This window comes from Patagioenas fasciata, chromosome 1, assembly GCF_037038585.1.
Source record: "Patagioenas fasciata isolate bPatFas1 chromosome 1, bPatFas1.hap1, whole genome shotgun sequence".
Lineage (NCBI taxonomy): Eukaryota > Metazoa > Chordata > Aves > Columbiformes > Columbidae > Patagioenas > Patagioenas fasciata.
The window spans coordinates 214,680,233-214,707,572 of NC_092520.1; the positions used below are offsets into that span (position 1 = coordinate 214,680,233).

The window sequence follows — 27,340 nt, forward strand, 5'->3', positions numbered from 1 at the left end:
CCCGCCCATCTCCCCGCCCACTGCTCCGGCGCTCAGCGCCATGGGCGAGGGGGAGCCCAGGTAGCGGGGGGGGGTTACTGGGGAGGCACTGGGAGGTAACTGGGACACGTAGGGACAGCGCGGGGGGGTTACTGGGAGGCGGGGGGGATGATACTGGGGGGGTTAATGGGGGAGGATGAGGCAGCACTGGGGAGTTACTGGGAGGTTGGTGGGGCGGGGGGGGGGGTCTTATTGGGGAGGTTAGTGGAAGTTATTGGGAGGGAGGGGGGAGTTAATGGGAGCTGGGAGGTTGGGGGGGGTTACTGGGAGGAGGGGGGGGCACTGGGAGGGGTGGGGGGGGGCACTGGGGCAGGATGGGAGCGCGGTGGGGGGGGCTGCGGCGGCCGGTCCCGCTCTTGGCTCCGCCCACCCCGGGGGCCACGCCCACGGCCACGCCCTGCGCCGGGGCTGCTGCGGGGACCGGCACCGCAGTCCCCCCCAGGGACCCCCCCCCAGCACCGGGACCCCCGGGAACGGGCACCCCTGGCACCGGCCCTGCCAGGTGGGGATGTGGGGGGGGGTCCCAAAGATAATGATGGGGTCCCACTGGGGGTTCCGGTGCCAATGGGGGGTTCCTGGTGGGAGTCCCAGTGGTTCTGGTGCTGGGGGGTTCCCAGTGCTAATGATGGGGTCCCGGTGGGGGTTCTATTACTGGGGGGGGTCTCAGCGCTAATGATGGGGTCCCAGTGGGGGTTCTATTGCTGGGGGGGTCCCAGTGCTAATGATTGGATCCCACTGGGGGTCCTGGTGCTGGGGGGGGGGTCCCAGTGCTAATGATTGGGTCCCAGTGGTTCTGGTGTTGGGGGGGTCCCAGTGAGAGTCCTGGTGCCAATGGGGGGGTTCTTGTGGGGTCCCCAGTGCTAATGTTGGGGTCCCACTGGGGGTTCTGGTGCAGAGGGGGGTCCCAGTGCTAATGTTGGGGTCCCAGTGGGGGTTCTGGTGCAGAGGGGGGTCCCAGTGCTAATGTTGGGGTCCTAGTGGGGGTTCTATTACTGGGGGGGTCCCAGTGCTAATGATGGGGTCCCAGTGGGGGTCCTGATGCTGGGGGGGTCCCAGTGCTAATGTTGGGGTCCCAGTAGGGGTCCTGATGCTGGGGGGGTCCCAGTGTTAATGATGGGGTCCCAGTGGGGGTCCTGATGCTGGGGGGGTCCCAGTACTAATGTTGGGGTCCCAGTGGGGGTTCTATTGCTGGGGGGGGTCCCAGTGCTAATTATGGGGTCCCAGTGGTTCTGGTGTTGGGGGGGTCCCAGTGAGAGTCCTGGTGCCAATGGGGGGGTTCTTGTGGGGCTCCCAGTGCTAATGATGGGGTCCCAGTGGAGCTTCTGGTGCAGGGGGGGTTCCCAGTGCTAATGTTGGGGTCCCACTGGGGGTTCTGGTGCGGGGGGAGTCCCAGTGCTAATGTCGGGGTCCCAGTGGGGGTCTTGGTGCTAGGGGGGGTCCCAGTGCTAATGTTGGGGTCCCACTGGGGGTTCTGGTGCGGGGGGAGTCCCAGTGCTAATGTTGGGGTCCCAGTGGGGGTCTTGGTGCTAGGGGGGGTCCCAGTGAGAGTCCCGGTGCCAACAGGGGAGGGTCACAGTGCTAGTGGGGGGGGGCTGGTGAGAGGCCTGGTGCCAATGGGGGGGTCCTGGTGGGGGTCCCAGTGATAATGATGGGGTCCCAGTAGGGGTCCCAGTTTGGGTGTGGGGTCCCAGTACCAGTGTGGGGGGTTGAGGTCCCAGTGGGGGTCCCAGTGCGCCTCCCATTGAGGATGGGGGGTCCTGGTGAGGTTGGGGGGGTCTCATGGATGGGGGTCCCAGAGGGAGGTTCCAGTCAGGATGGGGGGGTCCAAGTGGGGGTCCCAGTGCAGCTGGGGCTTCTGGTGGGGGTCCCAGTTTGGGTGGGGGTCCTGGTGAGGATGGGGGTCCTGCTGGTGGTCCCAGTGGGGATGAGGGTCCCAGGGGGATCCGGGTTTGGGTGGGGGTCCCAGTGGGATCCTGGTGAGGATGGGGGTTCCTGGTGGGGGTCCTGGTGGGGATGGGAGTCCCAGTTTGGGTGAGGATCCTGGTGGGGGTCCCCGTTTGGATGGGGGTGTCCCGGTGAGGATTGGGGGTTCCTGGTGGGGGTCCCAGTGCAGGTGGGGGACCCGGTGGGGCTCCCAGTTTGAGTGGGGGCCCTGGTGAGGATGGGACCCCCTGGTGGGGGTCCTGGTGGTGATGAGGGTCCTAGGGGGGGTCCTGGTTTGGGTGGGAATCCCAGTGGGATCCTGGTGAGGATGAGGGGTCCTGATGGGGATCCTGGTGGGGATGCGGGTCCCGGTTTGGGTGGGGGTGTCCCAGTGAGGACTGGGAGTCCTGGTGGGGGTCCCAGTGCGGGTGGGGGACCAAGTGTGGCTCCCAGTGTGAGTGGGGACTCTGGTGAGGATGGGGGTCCTGGTGGGGGTCCCGGTAGGAGTGGGGGTCCCAATGGGGATCTTGGTGAGGATGGGGGTCCTGGTGGGGGTCCTGGTGAGGATGGGGGTCCCAATGGGGGTCCCGGTAGGAGTGGGGGTCCCAATGGGGGTCCTGGTTTAGGTGGGGATTCTGGTGAGGATGGGGGTCCTGGTGACGGTCCCCGTGGGGATGGGGGTCCCAATGGGGGTCTGGATTTAGGTGGGGATCCTGGTGAGGGTGGGGGTCCTGGTGGGGGTCCCCGTGGGGATGGGGGTCCCAGTGGGGGTCTGGATTTAGGTGGGGATCCTGGTGAGGGTGGGGGTCCTGGTGGGGGTCCTGGTGAGGATGGGGGTCCTGGTTTGGGTGGGGGTGTCCCAGTGAGGACTGGGAGTCCTGGTGGGGGTCCCAGTGCAGGTGGGGGACCAAGTGTGGCTCCCAGTGTGAGTGGGGGCTCTGGTGAGGATGGGGGTCCTGGTGGGGGTCCTGGTAGGAGTGGGGGTCTCAATGGGGATCTTGGTGAGGATGGGGGTCCTGGTGGGGGGGTTCCAGTGGGAGTGGGGGTCCCAATGGGGGTCCAGGTTTAGGTGGGGATCCTGGTGAGGGTGGGGGTCCTGGTGGGGGTCCTGGTGAGGATGGGGATCCCAATGGGGGTCCTGGTAGGAGTGGGGGTCCCAATGGGGATCCTGGTGAGGATGGGGGTCCTGTTGGGGGGGTTCCAGTGGGAGTGGGGATCCCAATGGGGGTCCGGGTTTAGGTGGGGATCCTGGTGAGGGTGGGGGTCCTGGTGGGGGTCCCTGTGGGGATGGGGGTCCCAATGGGGGTCCTGGTTTAGGTGGGGATCCTGGTGAGGATGGGGGTCCTGGTGGGGGTCCCCGTGGGGATGGGGGTCCCAGTGGGGGTCTGAATTTAGGTGGGGATCCTGGTGAGGGTGGGGGTCCTGGTGGGGGTCCTGGTGAGGATGGGGGTCCCAATGGGGGTCCTGGTTTAGGTGGGGATCCTGGTGAGGATGGGGGTCCTGGTGAGGATGGGGGTCCCAATGGGGGTCCCGGTAGGAGTGGGGGTCCCAATGGGCGTCCCGGTGGGAGTGGGGATCCCAATGGGGGTCCTGCTTGGATCCTGGTGAGGATGGGGGTCCCATTGGGGATCCAGGTGTGGGGATCCCGCTGGGGGTCCCACTGGGTCCCAGTGCCCCTGTCCCCTGTCCCCAGCATGGCCGACTACCTGATCAGCGGGGACACGGGGTACGTCCCCGAGGACGGACTGACGGCCCAGCAGCTCTTCGCCTCCTCCGCCGGCCTCTCCTACAAGTACGGGTGACCCCCGGCACCCCCATCCGGGGTGACCCTGGTCTGTGGTCCCCTGCGTGGGGCTGTGTCCCTTTGGGGGGTTCACATCTCTGGGGGTTCCCGGCTGCTGGGGGTCCCGGCTGTGCTGACCCCCCCGGTCCCTCTGTGCCCCCGCAGTGATTTCCTCATCCTGCCCGGATTCATCGACTTCACCGCGGACGAGGTGGTGAGCGCTGGGACCCCCGGTGACATCCCGGTGTCGCCCATGTGACATCCCAGTGTCCCCTCGTGGTGACACCCCTGTGCCCCCCGGGTGACATCTCTGTGTCCCCCCAGGGTGACATCCCTGTCCCCCATGTCACATCCCCATGTCCCTCCAGGATGCCATCCCTGTACCCCCCATGGTGACATCCCTGTGTCCCCCATGTGACATCCCTGTACCCCCCATGTCACATCCCAGTGTCCCCTCGTGGTGACACCCCTGCACCCCCCAGGGTGACAGCCCTGTGTCCCCCATGTGACATCCCTGTACCCCCCATGTGACATCCCGGTGTCCCCTCGTGGTGACACCCATGTGCCCCCCATGTGACATCCCTGTGTTCCCTCGTGGTGACACCCATGTGCCCCCCATGTGACATCCCTGTACCCCCCATGTCACATCCCAGTGTCCCCTCATGGTGATATCCCTGTACCCCCCAGGGTGACAGCCCTGTGTCCCCCATGTGACATCCCTGCACCCCCCATGTGACATCCCGGTGTCCCCTCATGGTGACACCCCTGCACCCCCCATGTGACATCCCGGTGTCCCCTCATGGTGACACCTCTGTACCCCTCAGGGTGACATCCCTGTGTCCCCCATGTGACATCCCTGTACCCCCCAGGCTGACATCCCTGTACCCCCCTTGTGACATCCCAGTGTCCCCTCGTGGTGACATCCTTGTGTCCCCCATGTGACATCCCTTTACCCCCCAGGGTGACATCCCCATATCCCCCTATAGGGTGACATCCCTGTGCCCCCCATGGGGATAACAACCCAGTGCCCCCCCAGCTGAGCACATGACGCGGGGCCACCCCAACTTGTTGGGGGTGTCCCCTGGGCCCCCCGTGGCCGGGGGGGTCCCGCTGTTGTTTCGGGGTCCCCCCAGCAGGCCGTGTCCCCAGGACCTGACCTCGGCGCTGACCCGAACCATCACCCTCAACACCCCCCTGGTCTCGGCCCCCCTGGACACCGTCACCGAGGCCGACATGGCCATCGCCATGGCCGTGAGCGCGACGGGGACACGGGGGGACACAGGGGGTGGGGGATACAGGGGACATGGCGGGGACATGGGGACATGGGGGACATGTGGAGGACAGGGAGCATGGGGGGGCATGGGGGACATGGGAGGGACAGGGGACATAGGGGGCACAGGGGTGACAGGGGACATGTGGACACAGGGACACGGGGGAGACAAGGGAACACAGGGGACATGGGGGTCGTGGGGGACATGTAGGGGACATGGGGGGCACAGGGGTGACAGGGGACATGTGGACACGGGAGACAGGGGAACACAGGGGACATGGCGGGGACATGGGGACATGGAGGACATGTGGAGGACAGGGAGCATGGGGGGGCATGGGGGACACAGGGGTGACAGGGGATATGTGGACACGGGAGACAAGGGAACACGGGACATGGCAGGGACATGGGGACATGGAGGACGTGGAGGACAGGGAGCATGGGGGGGCATGGGGGACATGGGAGGGACAGGGGACATGGGGGGCACAGGGGTGACAGGGGACATGTGGACACGGGAGACAAGGGAACACAGGGGACATGGGGGTCGTGGGGGACATGTAGGGGACAGGGGACATGGGGGGGACATGGAGACATGGGGGACATGTTGGGGACAGGGGGCACAGGGGACATGGGAGGACACAGGGGGTGGGGGATACAGGGGACATGGCGGGGACATGGGGACATGGAGGACATGTGGAGGACAGGGAGCATGGGGGGGCATGGGGGACACAGGGGTGACAGGGGACATGTGGACACAGGGACACGGGGGAGACAAGGGAACACAGGGGACATGGGGGTCGTGGGGGACATATAGGGGACAGGGGACATGGGGGGGACATGGAGACATGTGGGACATGTTGGGGACAGGGGCACAGGGGACATGGGGGATGGGGGGCGCAGGGGGGACAGGGGGGACAGGAGACATGGGGACATGGGGGACATGTGAGGCACAGGAGCACAGGGGACATGGGGGATGCGGAGGGACAGGGGGCACGGGGGACATGGAGGGACATGGGGGGACATGTGAGGCACAGGGGGGACAAGGGACATGGCGACACAGGGGAGACAGGGGACATGTGGACACAGGGACATGGGGGACACAGGGGAACACAGGGGACATGGGGGGTCGTGGGGAACATATAGGGGACAGGGGACATGTTGGGGACAGGGGGCACAGGGGACATGGGGGGACACGGGGGATGGGGGGCGCAGGGGGGACAGGAGACATGGGGACACGGGGGACATGGGGGACATGTGAGGCACAGGGGGACAGGGGACATGGGGGATGCGGAGGGACAGGGGGCATGGGGGACATGGAGGGACATGGGGGGACATGTGAGGCACAGGGGGGACAGGGGACATGGGGGATGCCAAGGGACAGGGGGCACAGGGGACATGGAGGTACATGGAGGCACACTGGGGACAGGGGGGCGCAGGGACATGGGGAACACAGGGGACATGGAGGGACACAGGGGAACGCACTGGGGCCACCAAGGGCATGGGGGACACAGGGGGTGCCCCCCCCTGCTGGCTTTGGGGTGAAGAGTCGGGGTGTTCATCCCTGTCTGATTTTGGGGTGCAGGGAGGTCCCCACCCCAATCACCTTTGGGGGTGCAAGGTGGGGGTCCCGAGTCATATTTGGGGGTGCATGGTGGGGGTCCCCAGTCATATTTGGGGGTGCAGGATGGGGGTCCCGAGGGTCCCGAGTCATATTTGGGGGTGCATGGTGGGGGTCCCCGGTCATATTTGGGGATGCAGGATGGGGGTCCCCAATCAGCTTTGGGGCTGCAGGATGGGGGTCCTGAGTCATATTTAGGGGTGCATGGTGGGGGTCCCGAGTCATATTTAGGGGTGCATGGTGGGGGTCCCCAATCAACTTTGGGGCTACTGGATGGGGTTCCTGAGTCATATTTGGGGGTGCAGGATGGGGGTCTCAAGTCATATTTAGGGGTGCATCGTGGGGGTCCCCAGTCAGCTTTGGGGGTGCAGGATGGCAGTCCCAAGTCATATTTGGGGGTGCATGGTGGGGGTCCCAAATCACCTTTGGGGGTGTAGGATGGGGATCCCAAGTCATATTTGGGGGTGCACGATGGGGGTCCCCAATCAGATTTGAGGCTGCAGGATGGGGGTCCCGAGTCATATTTGGGGGTGCATGGTGGGGGTCTCCAGTTATATTTGGGGGTGCAGGATGGGGGTCCCCAATCAGCTTTGGGGCTGCAGGATGAGGATCCCTATTCATATTTGGGGGTGCAGGATGGGGGTCCCCAATCAGCTTTGGGGCTGCGGGATGGGGGTCCCTATTCATATTTGGGGATGCAGGATGGGGGTCCTGAGTGTCCCGAGTCATATTTGGGGGTGCATGGCGGGATTCCCCAATCACCTTTGGGGGGTGCATGGCGGGGTTCCCCAATGCACTTTGGGGGTGCAGGATGGGGGTCCTGAGTCATATTTGGGGATGCAGGATGGGGGTCCCCAGTCATATTTGGGGCTGCGGGATGGGGGTCCCTATTCATATTTGGGGCTGCAGGATGGGGGTCCCGAGGGTCCCGAGTCATATTTGGGGGTGCAGGATGGGCGTCCCCAGTCAGCTTTGGGGCTGCAGGATGGGGGTCATGAGTCATATTTAGGGGTGCATCGTGGGGTCCCCAAGCAGCTTTGGGACTGCGGGATAGGGTCCCTATTCATATTTGGGGCTGCAGGATGGGGGTCCCGAGTGTCCCGAGGTCATATTTGGGGGTGCATGATGGGGGTCCCAAATCAGCTTTGGGGCTGCAGGATGGGGGTCATGAGTCATATTTAGGGGTGCATGGTGGGGGTCCCCAATCAGCTTTGGGGCTGCAGGATGGGGGTCCCAAATCACCTTTGGGGGTGCAGGATGGGGGTCCCGAGTGTCCCGAGTCATACTTGGGGGTGCATGGCAGGGTCCCCAGTCATATTTGGGGGTGAAGGATGGGGGTCCCCAATCAGCTTTGGGGCTGCAGGATGGGGGTCCCGAGGGTCCCGAGTCATATTTGGGGGTGCAGGATGGGGGTCCCCAATCAGCTTTGGGGCTGCGGGATGGGGGTTCCTATTCATATTTGGGGCTGCAGGATGGGGGTCCCGAGTGTCCCGAGTCATATTTGGGGGTGCATGGCGGGGTTCCCCAATGCACTTTGGGGGTGCAGACACCCACTGCCCCATTCCCCAGCTGATGGGCGGCATCGGCATCATCCACCACAACTGCACCCCCGAGTTCCAGGCCAACGAGGTGCGCAAGGTGAAGGTACGAGGGGGTCGGGGGGGTGGTCAGGGGGGGTCCCCGTCCCTCAGCGCCCCCCCACCCCCCGTGCGTCCCGCAGAAGTTCGAGCAGGGGTTCATCACGGAGCCGCTGGTGATGAGCCCGGCGCAGACCGTGGGCGACGTGCGGGAGGCCAAGCTGCGCCTGGGCTTCTCGGGCATCCCGCTCACGCGCACCGGGCGGCTGGGCGGCAAACTGGAGGGCATCGTCACCTCCCGCGACATCGACTTCCTGGGCCACGGCGACCACGGCACCGCGCTGGGAGAGGTGGGGACGGGGGGAAGGTTGGGGGGTGCTGGTGGGATGGGGGGGGTGGGGTACGGGTGGGGTGGGAAGGGTTGGAGGATGCTGGTGGGATGTGGGGTGTGGGGTAGGGGTGGAGAGGTGGGGTGGGATGGGGAAGGTTGGAGGATGCTGGTGGGATGTGGGGTGTGGGGTAGGGGTGGGGTGTGGGGCAGAAATGGAGAGGTGGGATGGGGAAGGTTGGAGGATGCTGGTGGGGTTTGAGGCAGGGGTGGGATGTGGGGCAGAGGTGGAGGGGTGGGATGGGGAAGGTTGGGGGGTGCTGGTGGGATGTGGGGTGTGGGGTAGGGGTGGAGAGGTGGGGTGGGAAAGGTTGGAGGATGCTGGTGGGGGTTTGAGGCAGGGGTGGGATGTGGGGCAGAGGTGGAGGGGTGGGATGGGGAAGGTTGGGGGGTGCTGGTGGGATGTGGGGTTTGGGGTAGGGGTGGGATGTGGGGCAGAGGTGGGGTGTGGGGCAGAAATGGAGGGATCGGATGGGGAAGGTTGGAGGATGCTTATGGGATGTGGGGTTTAGGGTAGGGGTGGGATGTGGGGCAGAGGTGGGGTTTGGGGCAGAAATGGAGGGGTGGGATAGGAAAGGTTGGAGGATGCTGGTGGGGTTTGAGGCAGGGGTGGGATGTGGGGCAAGGGGTGGAGGGGTGGGATGGGGAAGGTTGGAGGATGCTGATGGGATGTGGGGTTTGGGGTAGGGGTGGGATGTGGGGCAGAGGTGGGGTGTGCGGCAGAAATGGAGGGATCGGATGGGGAAGGTTGGAGGATGCTGATGGGATGTGGGATGTGGGGCAGAGGTGGGTTTTGGGGCAGCAATGGAGGGGTGGGATGGGGAAGGTTGGAGGATGCTGGTGGGGTTTGAGGCAGGGGTGGGATGTGGGGCAGAGGTGGAGGGTTGGGATGGGGAAGGTTGGGGGATGCTGATGGGATGGGGGGTTTGGAGTGGGGATAGGATATGGGGCAGGGACGGAGAAGTGGGGCAGAGATGGGATGTGGGGCAGGGGTGGGATGTGGGGCAGGGATGAGATGTGAGGCGGAAATGGAGGGGTGGGATGGGGAAGGTTGGGGGGTGCTGATGGGATGTGGGGTTTGGGGTAGGGGTGGGGTGTGGGGCAGAGCTGGGATGTGGGGCAGAGATGGGATGTGGGGCAGGGGTTGGATGTGGGGTGGGGATGAGATGTGGAGTGGGGTTGGAGAGGTGGGGTGGGAAAGGTTGGAGGATGCTGGTGGGGTTTGAGGCAGGGGTGGGATGTGGGGCAGAGGTGGAGGGTTGGGATGGGGAAGGTTGGGGGATGCTGGTGGGATGTGGGGTTTGGGGTAGGGGTGGGGTGTGGGGCAGAGGTGGGGTGTGGGGCGGAAATGGAGGGGTGGGATGGGGAAGGTTGGGGGGTGCTGATGGGATGTGGGGTGTGGGGTAGGGGTGGAGAGGTGGGGTGGGAAAGGTTGGAGGATGCTGGTGGGATGTGGGGTTTGGGGTAGGGGTGGGATGTGGGGCAGAGGTGGGGTGTGGGGCAGAAATGGAGAGGTGGGATAGGAAAGGTTGGAGGATACTGATGGGATGTGGGGTTTGGGGTAGGGAGGGGAATTGGGGTTTGGGCTAGGAATGGGATGTGGGGCAGAGGTGGGGTGTGGGGCAGGGATGGAGAAGTGAGGCAGAGATGGGAGAGGGGGCAGGGGGGGGTTGTGGGGCAAGGATGGAGAAGTGGGGCAGAGATGGGATGTGGGGCAGGGGTGGGGTGGGGAGGGGTGGAGGGGGTGGGATGTGGGGCAGGGGTGGGATGAAGGGGTGGGGTGGAAGAGGATGGGACATGGGGCAGGTGTGGAATGTGGGGCAGGGATGGGATGGGGTGGGATGGGATGGGATGGGATGGATGGGATGGGATGGGATGGGATGGATGGGATGGGATGGGATGGATGGGATGGGATGGGATGGGATGGGATGGATGGGGTAGATGGGTGGGATGGGATGGGGTGGGATGGGATGGATGGGATGAGGTGGAATGGGATGGGATGGAATGGATGGGATGGGGTGGGGTGGATGGATGGATGGGATGGGGTGGAATGGGATGGATGGGATGGGATGGATGGGATGAGGTGGAATGGGATGGGATGGAATGGATGGGATGGGGTGGAATGGGGTGGATGGATGGGATGGGATGTATGGGGTGGGATGGGATGGATGGGATGGGATGGATGGGATGAGGTGGAATGGGATCGGATGGAATGGATGGGATGGGGTGGGGTGGATGGATGGATGGGATGGGGTGGAATGGGGTGGATGGATGGGATGGGATGGATGGGGTGGGATGGGATGGGATGGATGGGGTGGATGGATGGGATGGGGTGGGATGGGATGGGTGGGGTGGGATGGGATGGGATGGATGGGATGGATGGGATGGGGTGGGATGGGGTGGATGGGATGGGGTGGATCGATGGGATGGGGTGGATCAATGGGATGGGGTGGATGGTGTGGGAGCGATGGGATGAGGCACTGGGATGGGGTGGGATGGATGGGGTGGGGTGGGATGGGATAGGGTGGGATGGGACACTGGGCTGGGCTGGGTTGGGATGGGATGGGCTGGGATACTGGGGTGGGGTGGGATACTGGGGTGGGATGGGGTGGGACACTGGGGTGGGATGGGACGCAGGGACAGGGTGTGGTGGGGGGGCTCATGGCCGGGTGGTCTCATCCAGGCCCCAGATGTCTGGGGCTGTCCCCGGGGTGGGCGCTGTCCCCCCAGGTGACACTGTCCCCACAGGTGATGACCAAACGCAACGAGCTGGTGGTGGCGCCGGCCGGTGTCACCCTCAAAGAGGCCAACGAGATCCTGCAGCGCAGCAAGAAGGGTACGGCCAGCGTGGGACCGTCCCAGCGCGGGGACACCCGTGCCACCTGTCCCCTGCCCTGGGGACACCTCCTGTCACCCTGTCCCCTGGGGACACAGAGGTGTCCCCCATCCTCAACACTGGGGTCACCTCCACATCACCCTATCCCCATCCATGGGGACACTTGCACATCACCCCATCCCTAAGGTCACCTCCATGTCCCCCCATCCCTGGTGTCACCTCTGTGTCCCTCATTCCCAGGGTCATCCTCATGTCCCCCCATCCCCATCCCTTGAGGCCACCTCTGTGTCCCCCCATCCCCATCCCTGGTGTCACCTCCACATCTGTGTATCCCCATCACCGGTGTCACCACCATGTTCTCCCATCCCCATCCTTGTGTCACCTCCATTTCTCCCTGTCCCTGGTGTCATCTCCACATCCCATTATATCCATGGCTGGTGTCACCACATGTCCTCCACCCCTGGTGTCACCACCATGTCCCCGTGTGTCCCTAGGGAAGCTGCTGATCACCCCACCGTGATGAGCTGGTGGCCATCATGGCGCACATGAATGAGGGGTCACCTCTGTGTCCCCCCATCCCTGGAGTCACCTCCACATCTTTCCATCCCTATCCTTGGTGTCATCTCCATGTCTTCCTGTCCTTGTGGTCACCTCCATGTCCCCCCTTCCCCATCCCTGGTGTCACCACCATGTCCCCAGTGAAGCCACCCATTGTGAACGCGCGTGACGAGCTGGTGGCCATCATGGCGCACATGAACGAGGGGTCACCTTGGGGTTCCCACATCCCTGTCCGTGGAGTCACCTCTGTGTTCCCATCCATTGTGCCACCACCGTGTCTCCCCATCCCCAGTGTCACCACCATGTCCCCGTGTGTCCTCAGGGAAGCTACTGATCATGAACGTGTGTGACGAGCTGGTGGCCATCATGGCGCACATGAATGATGGGTCACCTCTGTGTCCCCCCATCCCTGTTCCTCGTGTCACCACCATGTCCCTGTGTGTCCCCAGGGAAGTTGCCCATCATGAGCACATGTGATGCGCTGGTGGCCATCATGGCGCACATGAATGAGGGGTCACCTCCGTGTCCCTCCATCCCCATCACTGTTGTCACCTCCATGTCCCCATGTGTCCCAGGGAAGCTGCCGATCGTGAACGCGCGTGACGAGCTGGTGGCCATCGTGGCACACATGAATGATGGGTCACCTCTGTGTCCCCATCCCATGTGTCACCACCATGTCCCACATCCCTGTTGTCACCTCTGTGTCCCCAGGGAAGCTGCCGATCGTGAACGCGCGTGACGAGCTGGTGGCCATCATGGTGCACATGGATGAGGGGTCACCTCAATGTCCCTCCATCCCTGTTCCTGTTGTCATCTCCATGTCCCCATCCCTGTTGTCACCTCTGTGTCCCCAGGGAAGCTGACGATCGTGAACGCGCGTGACGAGCTGGTGGCCATCATGGCGCACATGGATGAGGGGTCACCTCTGTGTCCCCATCCCTGTTGTCACCTGTGTCCCAGGGAAGCTGCCGATCGTGAACGCGCGTGACGAGCTGGTGGCCATCATGGCGCACATGGATGAGGGGTCACCTCTGTGTCCCCATCCCTGTTGTCACCTCTGTGTCCCAGGGAAGCTGCCGATCGTGAACGCGCGTGACGAGCTGGTGGCCATCATGGCGCACATGGATGAGGGGTCACCTCCGTGTCCCCATCCCTGTTGTCACCTGTGTCCCAGGGAAGCTGCCGATCGTGAACGCGCGTGACGAGCTGGTGGCCATCATGGCGCACATGGATGAGGGGTCACCTCTGTGTCCCCATCCCTGTTGTCACCTGTGTCCCAGGGAAGCTGCCGATCGTGAACGCGCGTGACGAGCTGGTGGCCATCATGGCGCGCACGGACCTGCGCAAGAACCGGGAGCACCCGGGGGCGTCCAAGGACGCGCGGAAGCAGCTGCTGTGCGGGGCGGCGCTGGGCACGCGCCAGGACGACCGGTACCGGCTGGACCTGCTGGCGCAGGCGCGCGTCGACCTGGTGGTGCTGGTGGGTGGGACCCCGGAACGGGGCGGCCAGGGACCCCCGGCACCGCACAGCAGGGCACCCCAATCCACCCCCCGGCACCTCGGGGCTGCACCTCACTGCACCCCAAAGCCTTGCCCCGTGGGACCCCAAATCCTCACCCCGCTGCACCCCAAATCCTCACCCCGCTGCACCCCAAAGCCTTGCCCCGTGGGACCCCAAATCCTCACCCCGCTGCACCCCAAATCCTCACCCCGCTGCACCCCAAAGCCTTGCCCTGTGGGACCCCAAATCCTCACCCCGCTGCACCCCAAAGCCTTGCCCTGTGGGACCCCAAATCCTCACCCCACTGCACCCCAAAGCCTTACCCCTTGGAACCCCAAATCCTCACCCCACTGCACCCCAAAGCCTTGCCCCTTGGGACCCCAAATCCTTACCCCACTGCACCCCAAAGCCTTTTCCCGTGGGACCCCAAATCCTCACCCTGCTGCACCCCAAAGCCTTGCCCCATGGGACCCCAAATCCTCACCCCGCTGCACCCCAAAGCCTTGTCCCGTGGGACCCCAAATCCTCACCCCACTGCACCCCAAAGCCTTGTCCCGTGGGACCCCAAATCCTCACCCCACTGCACCCCAAAGCCTTGTCCCGTCGGACCCCAAATCCTCACCCTGCTGCACCCCAAAGCCTTGCCCCGTGGGACCCCAAATCCTCACCCCGCTGCACCCCCAAAGCCTTGCCCTGTGGGACCCCAAATCCTCACCCTGCTGCACCCCAAAGCCTTGCCCCATGGGACCCCAAATCCTCACCCCACTGCACCCCAAATCCTCACCTCACTGCACCCCGAAGCCTTGCCCCGTGGGACCCCAAATCCTCACCCCACTGCACCCCAAAGCCTTACCCCTTGGAACCCCAAATCCTCACCCCACTGCACCCCAAAACCTTGCCCTGTGGGACCCCAAATCCTCACCCCACTGCACCCCAAAGCCCTGCCCCTTGGGACCCCAAATCCTTACCCCACTGCACCCCAAAGCCTTTTCCCGTGGGACCCCAAATCCTCACCCCACTGCACCTCAAAGCTTTGCCCCGTGGGACCCCAAATCCTCACCCCATTGCACCCCAAAGCCTTGCCCCATGGGACCCCAAATCCTCACCCCACTGCACCCCAAAGCCTTGCCCCATGGGACCCCAAATCCTCACCCCACTGCACCTCAAAGCTTTGCCCCGTGGGACCCCAAATCCTCACCCCACTGCACCTCAAAGCTTTGCCCCGTGGGACCCCAAATCCTCACCCCACTGCACCTCAAAGCTTTGCCCCGTGGGACCCCAAATCCTCACCCCACTGCACCCCAAAGCCTTGCCCCGTGGGACCCCAAATCCTCACCCCACTGCACCTCAAAGCTTTGCCCCGTGGGACCCCAAATCCTTACCCCATTGCACCCCAAAGCCTTGCCCCGTGGGACCCCAAATCCTCACCCCACTGCACCCCAAAGCCTTGCCCCGTGGGACCCCAAATCCTCACCCCGCTGCACCCCAAAGCCTTGCCCCGTGGGACCCCAAATCCTCACCCCCACTGCACCCCAAAGCCTTGCCCCTTGGGACCCCAAATCCTCACCCCACTGCACCCCAAAGCCTTGCCCTGTGGGACCCCAAATCCTCACCCCGCTGCACCCCCAAAGCCTTGCCCCATGGGACCCCAAATCCTCACCCCACTGCACCCCAAAGCCTTGCCCCGTGGGACCCCAAATCCTCACCCCACTGCACCCCAAAGCCTTGCCCCGTGGGACCCCAAATCCTCACCCCACTGCACCCCAAAGCCTTGCCCCGTGGGACCCCAAATCCTCACCCCCACTGCACCCCAAAGCCTTGCCCCATGGGACCCCAAATCCTCACCCCACTGCACCCCAAAGCCTTGCCCCGTGGGACCCCAAATCCTCACCCCACTGCACCCCAAAGCCTTGCCCCGTGGGACCCCAAATCCTCACCCCGCTGCACCCCAAAGCCTTGCCCCGTGGGACCCCAAATCCTCACCCCACTGCACCCCAAAACTTTACCTTGCTGCACCCCAAATCCTTACCCTGTGATACCCCAGATCCTTACCCCATGCACCCCAAATCCTCACCCCCACTGCACCCCAAAGCCTTGTCCCGTGGGACCCCAAATCCTCACCCCGCTGCACCCCAAAGCCTTGCCCCGTGGGACCCCAAATCCTCACCCCACTGCACCCCAAAACTTTACCTTGCTGCACCCCAAATCCTTACCCTGTGATACCCCAGATCCTTACCCCATGCACCCCAAATCCTCACCCCACTGCACCTCAAAGCCTTGTCCCGTGGGACCCCAAATCCTTACCCCGCTGCACCCCAAAGCCTTGCCCCTTGGGACCCCAAATCCTCACCCCACTGCACCCCAAATCTTACCCCATGGGACCTCCAAATCCTTATCCCACTGCACCCCAAAACTTTACCCTGCTGCACCCCAAATCTTTACCCTGTGGTACCCTAGATCCTTACCCCATGCACCCCAAATCCTTATTGCACCCCAAATCCTCACCCCACTGCACCCCAAATCTTTACCCTGCTGCACCCCAAATCCTTATCCTGTGGCACCCCAAATCCTTACCCTATTGCACCTCAAATCCTTACCCTATGGTACCCCAGATCCTTAGCCCATGCACCCCAAATCCTTAACTCATTGCACCCCAAATCTTCACCATTCTGTACCCCAAATCCCTACCCCGTGGCACCCCAAATCCTCACCATACTACACCCCAAATCCCCACCTCATGGCACCCCAAATCCTTAACTCATTGCACCCCAATCCTTCCCTGCACCCCAAATCCCTGCCCTACTCCCCATACCCCCAGTGTCCCATGCCCCCCAGGACAGTGTCCCCGTGTCCCCAGGACAGTTTCCCCCCATCCCGTGTCCCCCAGGACAGTGTCCCCTTGTCCCCCCTGGACAGTGTCCCCCCAAGGACAGTGTCCCCCACATCCCCTAGGACAGTGTCCCCCCATGCCGTGCTCCCCGGGACAGTGTCCCCCCAGGACAGTGTCCCCCATGTCCCCAGGACTGTGTCCCCCGTGCCCCCCAGGACAGTGTCCCCCCCGGACAGTGTCCCCCAGCCCGTGCCCCCCAGGACAGTGTCCCCTGTGTCCCTCAGGACAGTGTCCCCCCAAGGACAGTGTCCCCCATGTCCCCCGGGACAGTGTCCACCCATCCCATGCCGCTCAGGACAGTGTCCCCTGTGTCCCTCAGGACAGTGTCCCCCCCCTGGACAGTGTCCCCCATCCCGTGCCCCCCAGGACAGTGTCCCCTGTGCCCCCCGGGACAGTGTCCCCCCCAGGACAGTGTCCCCCATGTCCCCCGGGACAGTGTCCCCCGTCCCCCCTGGACAGTGTCCCCCCCGGACAGTGTCCCCCATCCCATGCCCCCCAGGACAGTGTCCCCTGTGCCCCCCGGGACAGTGTCCCCCCAAGGACAGTGTCCCCCATGTCCCCCGGGACAGTGTCCCCCGTCCCCCCTGGACAGTGTCCCCCATCTTGTGCCCCCCAGGACAGTGTCCCCCATGTCCCCCGGGACAGTGTCCCCCCATCCCATGCCGCTCAGGACAGTGTCCCCTGTGTCCCTCAGGACAGTGTCCCCCCAGGACAGTGTCCCCCCATCCCGTGCCACCCAGGACAGTGTCCCCCGTGCCCCCCGGGACAGTGTCGCCCCCAGGACAGTGTCCCCCATGTCCCCCAGGACAGTGTCCCCCCTGGACAGTGTCCCCCATCTCGTGCCCCCAAGGACAGTGTCCCCCACATCCCCTAGGACAGTGTCCCCCCATGCCGTGCTCCCCGGGACAGTGTCCCCCCAGGACAGTGTCCCCCATGTCCCCAGGACTGTGTCCCCCATGCCCCCCGGGACAGTGTCCCCCCCGGACAGTGTCCCCCATCCCGTGCCCCCCAGGACAGTGTCCCCTGTGTCCCTCAGGACAGTGTCCCCCCAAGGACAGTGTCCCCCATGTCCCCCGGGACAGTGTCCCCCCATCCCATGCCGCTCAGGACAGTGTCCCCTGTGTCCCTCAGGACAGTGTCCCCCCCGGACAGTGTCCCCCATCCCGTGCCCCCCAGGACAGTGTCCCCCGTGCCCCCCGGGACAGTGTCCCCCCCAGGACAGTGTCCCCCATGTCCCCCGGGACAGTGTCCCCCGTCCCCCCGGGACAGTGTCCCCCCCGGACAGTGTCCCCCATCCCGTGCCCCCCAGGACAGTGTCCCCCGTGCCCCCCGGGACAGTGTCCCCCCCAGGACAGTGTCCCCCATGTCCCCCGGGACAGTGTCCCCCGTCCCCCCTGGACAGTGTCCCCCCTGGACAGTGTCCCCCATCTCGTGCCCCCCAGGACAGTGTCCCCTGTGCCCCCCGGGACAGTGTCCCCCCCGGACAGTGTCCCCCATCCCGTGCCCCCCAGGACTGCTCGCAGGGGAACTCCACGTACCAGGTGTCCATGATCCACTACATCAAGCAGCGGTACCCGGCGCTGCAGGTCATCGGCGGCAGCGGTGAGGGACACGGGGACACTGGGGGGACAGGGGGACAGGGCGGGACACAGGGGGGAACACTGTGGGGGACACGGGGGGGAACACTGGGGGTGACACGGGGACACTGGGGGGACACGGAGGGGCATGGGGGAACATGGAGGGGAATACGGGGGGGGACATCGGGGAACATGAAGAGGACACGAGGGACACTGGGGGGCAGGGGGGAGGGACACGGGGGAACATGGTGGGGAATATAGGGGGGGACATGGGGGAACATGAAGGGGACATGAGGGACACTGTGGGGGCACGGGGGGGAACATGGGGGCACAACATGGGGGGACACAGGGGGCACGAGGGGACACAGGGGGGCACTGTGGGGGACACGAGGGGACATGAGGGGACACGGGGGGACATAGAGGGACACAAGGGACACTGAGGGGACATGGTGGGGTACAAGGCAGGTATGAGGGGACATGGGGGAACACAGGGGGGACATGGGGGAACATGTGGGGGACACGGTGGGGACACGGGGACACAGTGGGACACGGGGGGCACGAGGGGACATGGGGGGGACACCTATGGGTGGGGGGCACCCACTGAGAGGGGGTACAATGGCGAGGGGGGGACAATGCGGGGGGCACTGGGGGAGGCAACAGTGAGAGGGGGTGCAATGGGGTGGGGACCAGAGCAGAGATTTGGGGTGCAGGGAGGGAGTTGGGTGCCATGGGTGAAGGAATTGAGGGAGCCATGGGTTGGGGAGCAGGGCAGAGATTTGGGGTGCAGGGGGAGGATTGGGGTGCAGTGAGTTAAGGATTTGGGGTACAGGGGGGTGAAGATTTGGGGTGCCATGGGCTAGGGAGCAGGGCAGGGATTTGGGGTGCAGGGCAGGAGGAGGATTGGGGTGCAATGAGTTAAGGATTTGGGGTGCCAGGGGGTGGGGATTTGGGGTGCTGTGGGGTAAAGATTTGGGGTGCCATAGGATAGGGAGCAGGGCAGGGATTTGGGGTGCAGGGGAGGATTGGGGTGCAATGAGTTAAGGATTTGGGGTGCAACGGGGATTGGGGTGCAATGAGTTAAGGATTTGGGGTGCATGGGGTAAGGATTTGGGGTGCCATGGGGTGGGGATTTGGGGTGCCGTGGGGTAAAGATTTGGGGTGCCATAGGATGGGGAGCAGGGCAGGGATTTGGGGTGCAGGGCAGGAGGAGGACTGGGGTGCAGTGAGTGAAGGATTTGGGGTGCCACAGGGACAGTGAACTGGGGTGCCAGGGGTGAGGGTTTGGGGTGCAGGAGGACGGGGCGCAGTCCCCAGGGGGTGTCCCGGGTCACACTTGTCCCCCTGTCACAGTGGTGACGGCCGCCCAGGCCAAGAACCTGATCGACGCCGGAGCCGACGCCCTGCGGGTGGGCGTGGGGGGGGGCGCGCACGAAGGTGGGTGCTGACCCCCCACAATGGGTGCCAAACCCCCATAATGGGTGCTGACCTCCCCAATGGGTGCTGATCCCCTACAATGTGTGCTGACCCCCACAATGGGTGCTGACCCCCACAACGGGTGCTGGCCCCCCCATGGGTGCTGACCCCCCACAATGGGTGCCAAACCCCCATAATGGGTGCTGACCCCCCCCATGGGTGCTGACCCCCACAGTGGGTGCTGACCCCCCCCACAATGTGTGCTGAACCCCCTATGGGTGCTGATCCCCTACAATGGGTGCTGAACCCCCATAATGGGTGCTGACCCCCACAATGGGTGCTGACCCCCCCCCAATGGGTGCTAACCCCCATAATGTGTGCTGAACCCCCACAATGTGTGCTGACCCCCACAATGGGTGCTGACCCCCCATGGGTGCTGACCCCCCCCGTAGGTGCTGACCCCCACAACGGGTGCTGAACCCCCACAATGTGTGCTGACCCCCCCAATGTGTGCTGACCCCCACAATGGGTGCTGACCCCCCCATGGGTGCTGACCCCCCCAATGGGTGCTGACCCCCCCCCAATGGGTGCTGACCCCCACAATGGGTGCTGACCCCCACAACGGGTGCTGAACCCCCATGGGTGCTGACCCCCACAATGGGTACTGACCCCCCCCAATGTGTGCTGACCCCCCCATGGGTGCTGACCCCCACAATGGGTGCTGACCCCCCAATGGGTGCTGACCCCCCCCGTAGGTGCTGTTTCCCCCGCCATGTTGCTGGCCCCCCCATTACTGCTGCCCCCCGTCATGGGTGCTGCCCTCCCCATATTCCTGACCCTCCATGTGTGCTGACCCTCCCATGGGTGTTGCCCCCCCGTGTTTCTGCCCCCCCCCCCCCATGTTCCTCCCCCCATGTTTCTCACCCCCCGGTGGTTTTCACCCCTCCGTGTTCCTGCCCCCCGTGTTTCTGACCCCCCCGTGTTTGTGCCCACCGTGTTCCTGATCCCCGTGTTCCTTCCCCCCATTTTTCTGTCCCCGTATTCCTGCCTCCCGTGTTTCTGACCCCCCCGTGTTTCTGACCCCCCCGTGTTTCTGACTCCCCCGTGTTTCTGACCCCCCCGTGTTCCTGCCCCCCGTGTTCCTGCCCCCCGTCTTCCTGGCCCCTGTGTTTCTGCTCCCCGTGTTTCTGCCCCCGTGTTCCTGCCCCCCACCGTGTTTCTCCCCACCGTGTTTCTCCCCCCGTGTTGCTGACTCCCCCGTCTTCCTGCCCCGTGTTCCTGTCCCACATGTTCCTGCCCCCCGTGTTCCTGCCCCCCATGTTCCTGCCCCCTCGTGTTTCTCCTCCCCCGTGTTCCTGACCCGTGTTCCCACCCCGTGTTTCTGACCCTGCGTGTTCCTGACCTGTGTTTCTGACCCCGCGTGTTTCGCCCCGTGTTTCTTCCCCCGTGTTCCTTCCCCCGTGTTCCTACCCCCGTGTTCCTGCCCCGTGTTCCCGCCCCGTGTTTCTGACCCCCCCGTGTTTTTGCCCAGCATGTTCCTGTCCCCCGTGTTTCTGACCCCACCGTGTTCCTGCCCTCCGTGTTCCTGCTCCCCGTGTTTCTGCCCCGCTCTGTGTTCTGCCCCCCCGTGTTTCTCCCCCCATATTCCTGCCCACGTGTTTCTCCCCCCGTGTTTCTCCCCCTGTGTCCCGGCCCGTGTTTGTGACCGCGTGTCCCGCCCGTGTTTGTGACCGCGTGTTCCCGCCCCGTGTTTCTGACCCCCTGTGTTCCTGCCCCGTGTTTCTCCCCCCGTGTCGCGGCCCGTGTTCGTGCCCCCCGTGTCCCGCCCGTGTTTGTGACCGCGTGTCCCGCCCGTGGGGCAGCGCTGTGGAGCGGGCGGCCGCAGGGCACGGCCGTGTACAAGGTGGCCGAGTACGCGCGGCGCTTCGGGGTCCCGGTGATCGCGGACGGCGGGATCCGCACCGTGGGACACGTGGTGAAGGCGCTGGCGCTGGGGGCGTCCACTGGTGAGGGGGGGGCACGGGGGACCCGGAGGGGGGGCGTGGCCTGGGGGCTTGGGGTTGTCACCCCACTGCAGATGTGGTGGTGTCACCCTGGGGTGTCGTGGCTGTTTCCCCCACATCCATAATGGAATCACCCTGGGGGGTCCCATAGGCATGCCCCCCACATCCATAATGGTATCACCCTGGGGGAGGGAATCTCTTGGCTGTCACCTCCCTGCACTCATAATGGTTCTGCCCTGGGGGGGTCCCAAGTGGGGGATGCTCACGGGTGCCCCCCGCAGTGATGCTGGGGTCCCTGGGGGGTGTTCTCACAGGTTTCCCCCCCCGCACAGTGATGCTGGGGTCCTTGGGGGGTGTTCCCATGGGTGCCCCCGCACAGTGATGCTGGGGTCCTTGGGGGGTGTTCCCATGGGTGCCCCCGCACAGTGATGCTGGGGTCCTTGGGAGGTGTTCTCACGGGTGCCCCCCACAGTGATGCTGGGGTCCTTGGGGGGTGTTCTCACGGGTGCCCCCCCCCAGTGATGCTGGGGTCCTTGGGGGGTGTTCCCATGGGTGCCCCCCACAGTGATGCTGGGGTCCTTGGGGGTTCTTCCCATGGGTGCCCCCCACAGTGATGCTGGGGTCCTTGGGGGGTGTTCCCATGGGTGCCCCCCCCCAGTGATGCTGGGGTCCTTGGGGGGTGTTCCCATGGGTGCCCCCCACAGTGATGCTGGGGTCCTTGGGGGGTGTTCCCATGGGTGCCCCCCGCAGTGATGCTGGGGTCCTTGGGGGGGTGTTCTCACGGGTGCCCCCCCCGCAGTGATGCTGGGGTCCTTGGGAGGTGTTCTCACGGGTGCCCCCCCCGCAGTGATGCTGGGGTCCCTCCTGGCCGCCACCTCAGAAGCACCGGGGGGGGGCCTCTTCTTCCCGGAGGGGGGGCGCCTGTCCAACCGGGGGGGGGTCCCAGCCCCCCTGGACCCCCCGGAGAGGAGCAGCAGCAGCAGCACCTCCCAAAAACGCTACCTCAGGTACCGCACGGGGGGGGCGGAGGGGTGTGACACCCCCCGCCGTGTGCCCCCGCACACTGTGTGCTTGTCCCCCCCCGCAGCGAGGGTGACAAGGTGAAGGTGAGCGCGGGGGGGTCGGGCTCCGTGCACCAGTTTGTCCCCTACCTGCTGGCCGGGATCCAGCACAGCTGCCAGGACATGGGCGCCAGGAGCCTCTCGGTGCTGCGGTGAGTGGGGGGGGGCACGGGGTGGGGGGGACAGAGGACAGTTTGGGGGGGGTCACCCCACTGACACCCCCCCTGTGTCACCCAGGGCCATGATGTACTCGGGGGAGCTGAAGTTCGAGAGGAGGACGATGGCGGCGCAGATTGAGGGGGGGGTCCATGGGCTGCACTCGTGAGTGGGGGGGTAATGGGAGGGGGTATGGGGACCATGCGGTGGCACCACGTCAGATCCGGCTTGGGCCCCCCCCCAGGGCATGGGGGGATAAGGAGGGGGGGAAAGGTACACTGGAGGGGGACCCAGTGCTGAATGGGGGGGGGGGGGGGGCACCCAGTTATCCCAGTGCTGGGGAGTGGGCACCTGGTTATCCCAGTGCTGAATGGGGGGGGGGCACCCAGTTATCCCAATGCTGGGGAGTGGGCACCCAGTTACCCCAGTGCTGAATGGGGGGGGGGCACCCAGTTATCCCAATGCTGGGGAGTGGGCACCCAGTTATCCCAGTGCTGAATGGGGGGGGGCACCCAGTTACCCCAGTGCTGAATGATGGGGGGCACCCAGTTGTCCCAATACTGGAGGAGGGGGGGGGGGCACCCAATTATCCCAGTGCCAGGTGGGAGGGCACCCAGTTTACCCCAGAGCACCCAGTTGCCCCAGTGCTGGATGGGGGGGCACCCAGTTACCCCAGTGCTGAATGATGGGGGGCACCCAGTTGTCCCAGTACTGAGGGAAGGGGGGGCACCCAGTTATCCCAGTGCCAGGTGGGAGGGCACCCAGTTAGCCCCGAGCACCCAGTTACCCCAGTGCTGGCTGGGGGGGCACCCAATTGCCCCAGCACTGTGTTTTGGGGGTCCCAACTCCCCCCCAGCTCTGGGCCACCCTCCCCACCATGGAGACACCCGAGACTGGGGGTGCTGGTCCAGACTTGGGGAGCAACCTGGGGGGGTGGGTGCAACATGGGGGGGTAACAGGCAGAGCCCCCAGTGGGGTCAGTGCCCCCCAACAGTGACAGTTGGGGTGCAGGTGGGTGCCGCGGTTGTTTAATTCACCCCGTTGGGTGCCCCGACCTGGGGCGGGGCTTGTGCAAGGGGCGGGGCTTGTGCAAGGGGCGGGGCTTCTTGTGGCTGGCAGAGCTGGTTGGGTGGTGGGTTTATGGCAAGTTTTTGGTTGGCTGTGGTTGGTCAACTGGTTCTGTTGCTGGTTGGCCAAGATGCTGGTTGGCTGGTTAAGGCTCTGGTTGGCTGTGGTTGGTCAACTGGTTGTGTTGCTGGTTGGCCAAGACGCTGATTGGCTGGTTAAGGCTCTGGTTGACTGTGGTTGGTCAACTGGTTGTGTTGCTGGTTGGCCAAAACGCTGATTGGCTGGTTAAGGCTCTGGTTGACTGTGGTTGGTCAACTGGTTGCATTGCTGGCTGGCCAAGACGCTGGTTGGCTGGTTAAGGCTCTGGTTGGCTGTGTTTGGTCAACTGGTTCTGTTGCTGGTTGGCCAAGATGCTGATTGGCTGGTTAAGGCTCTGGTTGACTGTGGTTGGTCAACTGGTTGTGTTGCTGGTTGGCCAAGATGCTGGTTGGCTGGTTAAGGCTCTGGTTGACTGTGGTTGGTCAACTGGTTGTGTTGCTGGTTGGCCAAGATGCTGGTTGGCTGGTTAAGGCTCTGGTTGACTGTGGTTGGTCAACTGGTTGTGTTGCTGGCTGGCCAAGATGCTGGTTGGCTGGTTACGGCTCTAGTTGGCTGTGTTTGGTCAACTGGTTGTGTTGCTGGTTGGCCAAGATGCTGGTTGGCTGGTTAAGGCTCTGGTTGGCTGTGGTTGGTCAACTGGTTGTGTTGCTGATTGGCCAAGACACTGATTGGCTGGTTAAGGCTCTGGTTGGCTGTGGTTGGGCAACTGGTTGTGTTGCTGGTTGGCCAAGACGCTGATTGGCTGGTTAAGGCTCTGGTTGGTTGTGGTTGGTCAACTAGTCGTGTTGCTGGTTGGCTGTGATTGGTTGGTTGGTTGAGATGCTGGTTGGGTGTGGTTGGTTGCTTTATTGGCCAAGATGCTGATTGGCTTGCTGAGACGCTGGTTGACTGGTTGAGGTACTGGTCAACTGACTGGCTGAGGTGCTGATTGGCTGACCAGGTTGCTGGTTGGCTGTGGCTGGTTGGCTGGTTGAGGTGCTGGTTGGTTGGTTGGTTGACCAGGCTGCTGGTTGGCTGTGGTTGGTTGGCTGTGGTTGGTTGGCTACTTGAGGTGCTGGTTGGTTGGCCAAGTTGCTGGTTGGTTGTGATTGGTCAACCAGTTGAGTTGCTGGTTGGCTGTGGCCATTGGCTGAATGAGGAGTTGGTTGGTTGGTTGACCAGGATGCTGGTTGGCTGTGGTTGGTTGACCTGATGGCCAAGATGCTGGTTGGCTGTGGCCGATCAACTGGTTGGGTTGGTGGTTGGCTGTGGTTGATCAACCAGTTTGGATGCTGGTTGGTTGGATGGCTGTGGTTGGTTGGCTGCGTGAGGTGCTGGAGATGCTGGTTGATTGGCCGGGTTGCTGGTTAGTTGTGACTGGTCAACCAGTTGAGTTGCTGGTTGGTTGTAGTCAGTTGGCTGGTTGAGCTGCTGGTTGGCTGTGGTTGATTGCCTTGTGGGCCAAGATGTTGGTTGGCTGGTTGAGATGCTGGTCAACTGACGCTGGTCAACTGGTTGGGTTGCTGGTTAGCTATGGTCAGTTGGCTGGCTGAGCTGCTGGTTGGCTGGTTGGTTGGCTGGTTGACCAAGATATTGGTTGGCTGGTTGAGATGCTGGTCAACTGACGCTGGTCAACTGGTTGGGTTGCTGGTTAGCTATGGTCGGTTGGCTGGTTGAGGTGCTGGTTGGCTGGTTGGTTGACTGGTTGACCAAGATGCTGGTTGGCTGGTTGAGATGCTGGTCAACTGACACTGGTCAACTGGTTGGGTTACTGGTTAGCTATGGTCGGTTGGCTGGTTGAGGTGCTGGTTGGCTGGTTGGTTGGCTGGTTGACCAAGATGCTGGTTGGCTGGTTGAGGTGCTGGTTGGTTGGTTGAGAAGCTGGTCAACTGGCTGGTTGAGCTGCTGGTTGGCTGAGGTTGCTCAACTGGTTGAGCTGCTGGATGGCCAGTTGATTGGCTAGCTGGTTGGCTGGTTGGTCAACCAGTTTGCTGCTAGTTGGCTGGTTGGTTAGTTGTCTGGGATGCTGGTTAGTTGGCTGTTTAGTTGGCCAGGATGCTGGTTAGTTGGCTGGTTGACCATCCAAGATGCCGGCTGGCCTGTTGGCCACCTTGGCCATGCTCTCCATGGCCAGACCAGGCCCGGTGCCGGTCACCGGGCCAGATGGCGCTGCCAGTGCCGGGGGGGCGGGGGGGTCACCGTGCCATGTGCCGGGGTGACCGCGTCACCTTCTCTCTCTTTCCATGCCACCACCATAGCGTTACGGTTCTGCCACGTAAGTAACCGGCTCGTCCCCCCCACCACGGGGTGATGGGGGGAGCACTGATGGGGGGGACCCGCCACCCCGCACCCCCAGATAGAAACAGGGGGGGCTCAGGGGGCTGTGGGGGGCACCCCAAATTTCCCCGCCAGGATCTGACGTGGTGCCAGCGGCTCGGGGGGTGTGGGGTGTGGGACCCCCCCACTGACCCCCCCTCTGCCTCACAGGTACGAGAAGCAGCTGTACTGAGGAGGGGGCCCCCCCGGCCACCCCCCCCGCTGCTAGTGCCGCCCCGGGGCTGGCTTTGCACTACGGGCTGGACCCCCCCGGCCAGCCCCCCCCGGCACCCCGCGGCCATGGGGACCCCCCACCCGCCCCCCCCAGCACCCAGGGGCTTTTGGGGGGGCCCCAGGGTGCTGCACCCCGTAGGATGTAGCACCTGCTGCTTGCACCCCCCGAACCCCACTTTACCCCAGCTGGGGGGGGTGGGGGGACCCCCTGTTGAGGGGGGGCTGCCGCTGCCCCCCAGCCCCCCTGCACACAGGGGACCCCCCATCCCCACGGCGCTCCTGGTGTGGGGGGCACCGCGCTGTATCCAGGTGTTAATAAAGAGTTGGAGCATCCAGCACTGGCCCCTGGGTGTGACTTTGCACACCATGGCACGGGTTTGCACACCGTGACACGGGTTTGCACACCATGGCACGGGTTTGCACACCGTGACACGGGTTTGCACACCACGGCACGGGTTTGCACACCATGGCATGGGTTTGCACACTATGGCATGGGTTTGCACACCATGGCACGGGTTTGCACACCATGGCACAGGTTGGCACACTGTGGCACGGGTTTGCACACCATTGCACAGGTTTGCACACTATGGCACGGGTTTGCACACCACGGCACGGGTTTGCACACTATGGCACAGGTTTGCACACCGTGGCACGGGTTGGCACACCGTGGCACGAGTTTGCACACTGTGGCATGGGTTTGCACACCATGACACGGGTTTGCACACTATGGCACGGGTTTGCACACTATGGCACGGGTTTGCACACCATTGCACAGGTTTGCACACTATGGCAAGGGTTTGCACACCGTGGCATGGGTTTGCACACCATGGCATGGCTTTGCACACTATGCCATGGGTTTGCACACCATGGCACGGGTTTGCACACCCCGGCACAGGTTTGCACACCGTGGCGCAGGTTTGCACACCACAGCACAGATTTGCACACCATGGCACAAGATTGCACACCATGGGCATGAATTTGCACACCACGGGCATGAACTTGCACACCATGGCGCAGGTTTGCACCCTGTGGCACAGCTTTGCACACCATGGGT

General features: G+C 64.0%; 1 protein-coding gene across 5 annotated transcripts; it reads left to right on the plus strand.

Annotated features, from left to right (window-relative positions):
* IMPDH1 (inosine monophosphate dehydrogenase 1) lies at positions 1-26,621 on the plus strand. 5 transcript variants are annotated; one of them, XM_071803569.1, is made up of 15 exons: positions 1-60; positions 3,656-3,754; positions 3,911-3,959; positions 4,895-4,996; positions 8,200-8,274; positions 8,351-8,557; positions 11,344-11,431; positions 13,270-13,469; positions 17,892-17,982; positions 19,308-19,391; positions 21,233-21,376; positions 22,173-22,380; positions 22,461-22,586; positions 22,672-22,755; positions 26,224-26,621. In XM_071803569.1, exons 1-15 carry the CDS (start codon positions 41-43, stop codon positions 26,243-26,245), a joined length of 1,599 nt encoding a protein of 532 aa, XP_071659670.1. In that variant the 5' UTR covers positions 1-40; the 3' UTR covers positions 26,246-26,621. The 5 variants fall into 5 exon arrangements, 4 of the variants coding, with proteins under 4 accessions (XP_071659670.1, XP_065695400.2, XP_071659673.1 ...); XM_065839328.2 differs by having other exon boundaries at positions 22,221-22,380; XM_071803570.1 differs by lacking the exon at positions 1-60 and adding an exon at positions 411-541.
* Positions 26,622-27,340: the final 719 nt, after the last annotated feature.

Coding starts and splice junctions, on each gene's coding strand:
- IMPDH1 (XM_071803569.1), top strand. CDS start 41: ATGGGCGAGGGGGAGCCCAG. Junction 3,755..3,910: donor TCCGCCGGCCTCTCCTACAA/GTACGGGTGACC, acceptor GTGCCCCCGCAG/TGATTTCCTCATCCTGCCCG. Junction 19,392..21,232: donor GGGGGGGGGCGCGCACGAAG/GTGGGTGCTGAC, acceptor CCCGTGGGGCAG/CGCTGTGGAGCGGGCGGCCG.